Genomic DNA, 9,087 nt, shown 5'->3' on the forward strand with positions numbered 1-9,087 from the left:
CCTAGATTTACATTTTCTTTTATATCATTAATTAGTAGCACTTGAGAAACACATTTTTTTGTTTGTAAGTAATACTTCAAGTGTGACAAATACATATTATTAAATCAATTACCTTGTACCTGTCCCCAGTCTACATTACATGATCAAGTCTTAAAGCACAGGCCCATTTGGTAGTGGTACATTCAAAACTGTAAAAAATAGGGGACCAGCAGATGGTGTAATGGTTACGTGGCTGGACTCCCACGCAGTTGATTATGGTTCGAGTCCTGGACCCAGCAGCTTAAAACTCATGCCAGGACATGTGTGTGCAGGCCAAAAATCCTGAAAGGAGAATGGAGAAGGGACTGCAGTGTGGCCATTCACCCAGGAGGGGTATCTCTCACATTCTGTCTCTTTCTATCTCTATAGGCAAGTGCACAAGCCCTACAGCAATAATTTCTCTAAAACAAAAAGAAAAAAAGTAGGGATAAGTTGAGTGATTATTTTCTACCTAGTAATTTGAAATTCTATCATGAACTGCCAAAATTCTAATAAAGGAACAAATTTACATGACATGCTTAGGTTAAAAATTAACCCTAACTTCAGATTAAAGGAAAGCTGACCTAAAATGTGAAATTCAAAAATGTGTACTCATTGCTTAAAAGTTAATTTCTATAATTTCATCTAACATCTGCAGGCATGCATAAAAAAGGTCAATCCTTCAAATACTGTCTACAATAATTCTTTTCACACAAGTATATCATTTAAAATTAAATTTCTCTAAAGAAGTCATTCTAGACTCTTGAAAAACTGATTGAGTCTAGCCACCTGAGATGAACGGCAGATAAAGGTAATCCCATACTGTTCCCAATGAAAAAGTCCCACTGCATGTATTACAAATGTAAAAATTCTCAGTATTTAAATGACTGGAAAATTAAGAAAACTGATAGACTGGGCCTAATTCAAAATGCTTACACAGTTTTCAGTAAGAAATTTAGCTTCTGTCCTTTTTTTAACTTATCTGTGTATTTGTCTTCAACATGAGAACAAATTTCTAGTTGGGGTCTGCATTCCACAGAAAGTAACAATAAATTACATTTACAAACAGTAATTCAGTTTTGAAAATAGCACTCACCTGATTAGCTAAGTAAAATAAATGCCAAATGACTAATTTGGAAAAAGACTTTATTTATCTGACTACCAGGTTTTCAAAGTGGAAGGTGATCTGACTTTTTTCCAAGCATATAGTTGAAAATAATCGCATTATTAAATTATTTAAGATTTAATACCTTAAAGTGTCTATTTATTATCTACTAAATTGGCCAGCTAGAAAGAACCACAGCACAGTTTAGATCAATGTTCCACAACACACTTGTTTCCTGTGATATTAAAAGTGATATTGCATAAAAGATAAATGCTGGCAGTATTTTTCCCTAAAAATGTATTGCTTCAATACTCCACAAGAGGTTTTAAATGACCGGACAGTTATTATCATGCAACAATCTGCCTTTAGGAAATAGTTTATCATGGCTAAGAGTGCCATGAAGCCATTTAACCCATGAATGTGTGACATATGAGCACCGCAACGCATTTACCAATGACCACAATGTTGCACATTCAACATACATGATCCTTTACTGCAGTAATGAATGTTTCCATTATACCAATTTTGGTAACATTATAAATTTGCAAATATTAGTACAGATGAAATATGCCAAAACTTGAAATAAGGATTGAAATAACTGGCATCAAATATTGGCATCATGTCTTTACTACGGAATTTACAAACTTAAAGTTACTGAAAATAATTTGCAGAGGAGGATATTAATAGGTCTATATTGATTTTTAATAGCAAGAGCATAAGGAAAATTACTTGGAATAAATATGATTCTTTAATCTTCTAACCCACAAAGGAACATGCCTATGAGAACCTGCCTTGTAGCGTAGCAGCTAACTGCTGTGCATAGAAAGCTGGGGCCACGTAGCCTCCAACAGTTCAAATCTCAGCTCCTGTGGCTTGAAAAACTATGTGCCCAAGATGCTGATGGGAAGGAAAAATCGAAGGAAAAGGAGTGTGGCATGATCATGCCCCATTTGAGGGTGCTTTCTCTCTCTCCAGTCTGCACACATGTTCACTGGCAATTAAAAAAAGAACTTCAAATTTTTAGTGAACTTCCAGAGTATCATCTTCAAGTTTTAAAATGATCATCCAGCAAATGTCATTATATAGACACACCCTGGGATTTATGACAATTTGGCAAAAACTAGATTACAGCTGCTTTTTTTCTCATTGAGGAGGAAAATTTAGCCCAATACTCTTGCAAACATGTTTATATGAAGCATGAATAAACACTTTAAACCTGTTCACATAACTAGAAAAGTGTTAATATATGCTACTTAAAAATGATTACAAGCATTAAAGCCAGGTCTTTATTCTCTGTATCTTTTTAGCCATGTAGATGTTAAAGCTACTTTGAAAGTAACAAAGTGAAACTAAAAAATATTCTGAATCAGCCACTCTTTACAGAACTCCCATATTTTTCTGATAAGCTCAAGTTTTACTTTCTACTATGTATGTGTGTGTGTTTATTTATTTATTTTGCTACAGACAGCAAGCACTTGCCAGAGACAGAGAGAGGGAAAGTAGCACTCTCCAGATGGCATGGCCACACCATAATCTCTTCTCCATGCTCCTCTCAGGATTTTTGGAACACACCTACAGGTGCCAAATGTGTTTTCAAGCCACCAGGTCTGGGACTTGAACCACGCTGGCCATGTAGGATCCAGTGCCTTAATCTCCATATCACCTTTTTTTTTTTTTGAGAGAGAGATTTTTGTTATAGGGAACATGCACTCACTGGAGAGATAAAGTGAGAAGTCATCCCCCCAAGAGGGATGGTCAAGCTGCAATCCCATCTCCTCTATTCTCCTCTCAGGATCTTAGGCACGCATGCTCCCAGCCCAGTGTGAGTTTTAAGCTGCCAGATCCGGGACTCAAACCACAGCTATGTGAGAGTCCAGTGACATAACCATTATGTCACCAGCTGGTCCCAAGTTTTATTTCCATGTTAAGTAAATTAAAGCACATCACTTCACTCTGTCTTCCATACAGGAAAGCAAAAAGGGTTTTACTTCATTTAGTGATAATATCTCACACAGAAGTGCTTATCGGTGAGGACTTTCATCCTATCATGCTATATGTCCTATTTACCACCATTCTTTCCCTGACATCAAGACTTGTTTATAATTTAGGGAATAGAAGTATGTTAACCTCCAGGGCAATTCCTGTCCCTCCAGACTGCTTACCTGAATATACTTCCGCTGAGTTTCATCATTTAAAACATGTGCAACATGCTTTGAAAAAATCTTTTCTCTGCCAGTTCTGGCATGGATACCGACCATAGTGACACCAATGGGCCAAGGTGCATTTCCAATGGCCATCTGAAGATAAGCATCATTCGCCTGAAAGGGAAGTTTAAGGAAAAATCAGAAAGGCAAAACCAATGTGATGGTCTCAATTTTTATTTCAAGTGATTCACAGCCCTTTATGATAAAATTTTCACCCACCTCCTGAATAAATAAAAAATTTTCATTATTCTAACAAAAGAGATTGACATATGGAGTGACTGAATGCCTTGCCCAGGACCACAAAAGTCCATGGAAAAACAAAAACCAAAGCTAAGGCAGTGAGTAAAAAAAGACAAACACTCCTTAGACTTTGTGCACTGGAAATCTGGAAATTAATAACAGGTTTCAGATCTGGAGTTTGCAGGTAGGTCACTGGATGCACTGACAGAAACTCAAGTTTGGGTCTCCTTTAGACCCAGTCCTCTCCATAAGTGGTCATCCAGAAAACAGAGGCTGACTAGTTTTCATGATCCAGCCTGAAACTGAATCTACTCCCAGCATATCCTCACAGATCTCTGAACGCTGTGGGGGCTCTTGGGACTACCACATAGGGTCCATAACAGATGTGAAAACAGAGATTAAATACTGGGCCTCAGGTCAAATAGCTAAAGGATGAGATAGGTTCACTTTGCCTCCCACACCCCCAAACTTCCCACCTGCCAAGAATCTTAAAATAAAAGCTACCAAAAGTGAAGACAAAAAGCAATGAAAACAAATGGCTTTTTTCTTAACCAAGCCTGTGAGAAAAAAGGAGAGAAAAAACAGATGGCAGGTAAATTCTAAAAGACCTTGAGAGTTTCAGATAAGCTTATATAGCCAGCCCTCAAAAAGACTTTAATTTCAAAAATCAACTTTACCCATGTAATTCATACTAGAGTAGATTTAAAAAAACGAAAACCAAAAAAACCCAGGAACTACATATAGGTTAACTAGAAGAGCATTTTCTACCCTGAAGATAAATTTGAACTTGCTCTGATCAACAGATATTGTAAAACCTATTTTTTTTTTTTTTGAGAGAGGTTTTTGCTATAGGGCGCGTGTGCTCGCCAGACAGAGAGAGACAGAGAGAGAGAAAGCAAGAAATCACCCCCCAGAGGGGATGGCCATGCCGCAATCCCTTCTCCTCCATTCTCCTCTCGGGATCTTGATCACACAGGCACACGAACCCGGCATGAGTTTAAGCCATCGGGTCTGGGACTCGAACCATGGTCGACTACATGGGAATCCAGCAACATAGCTATTACGCCAATTGCTGGTCCCTGTAAAACCTATTTTTAAAAGGAAATGGTACATATTTTCATCACTGATTCTCATGTGTATAAATTTTAACACTGGACCTTAGCTAAAAATTCCAGTATTGCATTTCCTCAAAATGACAAAACTTCTGAACAGATTATTAAAATACCTTCATCTGAATCTCACAATAGGATCAGGAGAAAAAGTAAACTGGAAGAGGCCAGCAGATGGCATAGTGGTTAACATGCTGGACTCCCACATGGTCAACCATTGTTTGAGTCATGGACCTGACGGCTTGCCTTCTCACTTTCCCCTCTCTGTCTCTCTGTTCAAACTAAATAATAATAATACAATATATAAAATAACTCTTTTTAAAAAAGTAAATGGGGACCGGCAGGTGACATAATGGTTACGTCAATGAACTCTGTCATGGCCATCCACGGTTCAAGTCCTGGACCTAGCAGCTTGAAATTCATACCAGGTGCATGTACATGTGTGCTCAAAATCATGATAGGAGAATAGAGAAGAAGGTGTGGTCATCTCCCTGATGGTTGATCTTTCGCTTTCTGTCTCTCTGTGTTTCTGTGAGCATAAGCCCCCCATGACAAAAATCTCTCTCTCTCAAAAAAAAAAAAAAAAAGTAAACGGGGAAAGGAGTTCTCTCTAGCAGGCAGGTGATCTGAGCTCTTCGTGCAGTGCTGCTGACCACATCCATCCATTCCCACACTATTATCTTTCATAGGATCATGGAACTGATTGAAACTATGAATGAAACTGAGAGTCAGAAAGCAAATACACTTTCTCTGAGAAGACAGGCACTTACAGGGAGTCAAATCACTGTGTCTAAGGCTCTAATTGAGTAAACCATTTAGTCCCCCGGGAACACCAGCAGTCCCTTCTTACGAGTGCAGATACAATGAGGAAAAGCAAAGTCATTTCCACTTTTCTACTGCCCTGGCACTGGTGCAGGAACTGCTTCACTGAAATTCTCTACTTCTAGTCTCCTACAGCTACCAGAGACCTCCCTCCTCAAAAACTGCCATATGTCCAATCCCCACTACTCACCAGGCCCTTCTCAAGATTCCCCTCTTCTGACAGCTCTCCACTCTCCTCTTTCTAAACTTCATCCCACAAGCCCTAGACACAGGAGCTTATCTCCTCTCAGAGCCTATTGAGGAAAAAGCCACTGGAACAAGGGAGAAAACCTTTCTTGATAAAGGGTCTGTTATAGTTGCGGTACTGAAATGGGAGAGACAAAATCCTGGTGGCCTTACTTGGAACATTTTCCCATAGAAACTATTACAAAGGGTGGTTAAATTCCATTGTTTCATCCATACAATAGTTCAGCTATAGTAGAGATTATGTGGGCTTTTTATAGCTGGTCTGGGAAACTAATCTATATAAAATTGCTTCTATGGGAAAATTTGTTCCGAACTATAATCAACCATTTATATAAAATGAACACTGAAAGAACCTGTGCAGAACCTTTAATCTACTTTCAAAATGGTAAGAAAATACAGTTGTGGTCTAAAGGTCTGTTATTTAACGCCTAATATTATAGTTGACAATATAATATGAAACTTCTGTTACCACTAGGTCATTCCACATTTACTCTCAACTCTACCATGTAAAATCTCCCATCCCAAATAAACGATACACATGTAACCTATCGACAGAAATGCTTATAACGGCTTCAGTGTACAGCCGAATAATGTACCTTCACATATTCTCTCTGCAACATGAATTTGATAATATCTGTTATTGATTCTTTAATATCCGCAGGAAGATTCTGGAAAAGAAAAGAAACAGGCATAACTAACTTCGGAAGCTACTATGTGTAATGAAAAATAAACTGCATTTATACAAAATCTACATATTCTATTTTTTAAAAGTGAGTTAATAAAGCATTTTTCAAGAAAGCTCACCCTTTTCCGTAGCTTTCTAAAAAGTGGTCTGAGATAGGACTCAGTCTGTTTCTGAGTAGCACTGTTCAATTTACCCTGCACACTGCGTTTCACGTAATCTTCTCTGGCATTCAATTCTTTGGCCCAAACGCCAAGGAGAAACTGTTGAAAAGAATGGGTAAATTTAGACTACAATGCCACCCAGTGGTTCAGTAAGTTTAAAGAATCTCTAACACGGTAATTCCTAACAGTAAACTATCATTTTAAAGTCAATTTCCTGAGTGACTAAAATGGCATCAAATAATACTGAACTAAAGAACTACTTCTATGCCTCTTGTCAAGTATGTTTTGAAGTAACGCCTTTGGCAAATCACAAAGAACTTTCCATAGTCTATCAAATTCATAGTCCTAAAATAATCCACTTCCTCAAAAAAAGAGCCCAGTAACTATGGCACAGCAGGAACACTAACATCCTACGGTGCTGGAAGTCACATGGAGACCACTGTTTGGATCGTAAGTTGGCTTGAAAAACACACCAGGTACACAGGGTCCAGGCATACACACTCCAGATCTTGAAAAGCTGGAGGACTGTGGTAAGGGGTTTGTGGCACGAGACCCTGTTAGGGGTGCTCGCTGGCTCATGCTCTCTCTCTCTCACACACATGTGCTTTTTATCATTTAAATAAAAGGAAAATGGAGGAAAAACTATCAAGACCTTTTTTGTTTTCAGGTTTTTGCCATAGGGCACGTGTACTAGCTGGAGAGAGACAGAGAGAGGAAAAATGAGAAATCACCCCTGGGAAGATGGCCATGCCACAACCCCTTCTCCTCCATTCTCCTCTTGGGATTTTGGGCACACACACACGCACGTGATTTTTCAAGCCACTGGGTCAGGGACTTAAACCATGGTTGGCCATGTGGGAGTCGAGAGTCTTAACTACCATGCCACCTGCTGTATCTCCAACAATATTTGATAGAAAATGAACTTTTACTTGTGCAAAGGTTATTCAGAAAGTTTGCAGAAAGTGCACATTATGAAAAAACATGCATGTATTTCAAAATTTTTTTGCACAAAAACAAGTTCGTACTTAAATTGTGTTTCCACAAATTTTCTGAAGTTCCTTGTTTACATAAAATTCAACCCACCTAGATTTACCACCCATAACAACATAAGCACTGAGGTAGTCCGTCAGTCTTCCAACTATACTTATGCAGTAGAGACCTCAATTCAATGAAAAACTCCCACAAAGGCATCCGACTAAAGGAAGAGGGAAGGAAAAATGGCATAGTAATGAACTATCTATGACCCATGCCTCCTACTCCCTAGAAAATTACCCTAGTGGCCCTTGGGTATAAGCAGTACCCTTTTCAGAGACACTTGACAGTGAAGGCTGAGGAGGACGCATCCCTCCAGTGGCATCTCCTATGCATATCCTACACATGGCATCACCGAAAGACGGAAATTTTAGTTCGTACTAGTTCCTATGCTCTAGTTAGTTCCATGCCATAATCTACATATACCAGAATCTTGATGTAAATACAGGAGCCAGCCACTAGCATGATGGTTAAAGCAGATGGATCCCACAAGACCAACTATGTGGATAAGAGTCCCAGACCTAGCAGCTTGAAAAACACATGCAGACAAATATGTGTGTGTACCTAAAGTCCTGAAAGGAGAAATGAAAGGGAAGGGACTGTGGCATTGGAGGGGGGGGAGTGACTTCTCACCTTTTTCTCCCTCTCTCTCTCACCAGTGAGTGTACATGCTCTCTAGCAAATTTTTTTTAAAAAGGATGAAATTGTAAATACAAGCAAAAGCACACTATACATTAAGTCTTTTGGTAGGAACAAACACAGTTTATGACTAGACGTTAAAATGAACCTGTGTGTTGCCAACCTTATCTAAACCCCTGGAGAGAAATGCTGAGATGTCAGATGAAAATGGCCAATTAATCACAGCAAAAATCAGAGCTATCCCCAGAGCTGATGAGAACACTCTGCGGAAGGCTACGGATATGTTTACATACTTAGTTCACTGCCAACGTCTTTCTATTCCCTTCCCTTCCTCACTGTCATCAAAGCTAGAACCATCGAATGAAATCCCTCCTAAATGGTTTAAAAAAGTAAAAAAATTCCCCCAAACTTCTTATTCATTCTGCTGGTGTGATTCTCTCCTGTGTGTTTACATAGAAAGTAAGTTAGCTTTAAAGAAATGTGCCACGAGAAAAGTAAATACACTTTTTCTTTGATTAACTGCTATACTCCAGTGCATAAACATTCAGTATATTTAAGAAATGGTTATTAAGGGTTTTTCTTTCCAGCCTTTAACCCTCGACCATACAGAAATACAAGAACAGTCCAAACTAACCAAAATGTCCTCCTTTGCTAGTCTAAGAGTACATACCTTAAGGAATCAATTTACCCTGCACCCTGCGTTTCACATAATCTTCTCTGGCATTCAATTCTTTGGCCCAAACGCCAAGAAGAAACTTAAGGAATTTGGTAATGATGTCCATGTCTTTATGATCATTGCCTTTTCCTAAAGACTCTCCCAATGTCT

General features: G+C 38.7%; 1 protein-coding gene across 2 annotated transcripts in view; it reads right to left on the reverse strand.

Annotated features, from left to right (window-relative positions):
- Window positions 1-9,081, reverse strand: part of PRPF18 (pre-mRNA processing factor 18) — a 20,706-nt gene extending 11,625 nt beyond the window's left edge. Inside the window, exons 1-4 of one of the 2 annotated variants that reach the window (XM_014588522.2) lie at window positions 8,974-9,081; window positions 6,549-6,646; window positions 6,341-6,412; window positions 3,286-3,441 (exon numbers count right to left, since the gene is read on the reverse strand). In XM_014588522.2, the coding sequence (XP_014444008.1) occupies window positions 3,286-3,441; window positions 6,341-6,412; window positions 6,549-6,646; window positions 8,974-9,043 (396 nt within the window). In that variant the 5' untranslated portion in view covers window positions 9,044-9,081. Of the gene's footprint in view, window positions 1-3,285; window positions 3,442-6,340; window positions 6,413-6,548; window positions 6,690-8,973 lie in introns of both variants that reach the window. The other variant, XM_027772577.1, reaches the window with a different exon arrangement.
- Window positions 9,082-9,087: the final 6 nt, after the last annotated feature.

The sequence above is a fragment of the Tupaia chinensis genome, unplaced genomic scaffold, assembly GCF_000334495.1.
Source record: "Tupaia chinensis unplaced genomic scaffold, TupChi_1.0 Scaffold000285_1, whole genome shotgun sequence".
Lineage (NCBI taxonomy): Eukaryota > Metazoa > Chordata > Mammalia > Scandentia > Tupaiidae > Tupaia > Tupaia belangeri.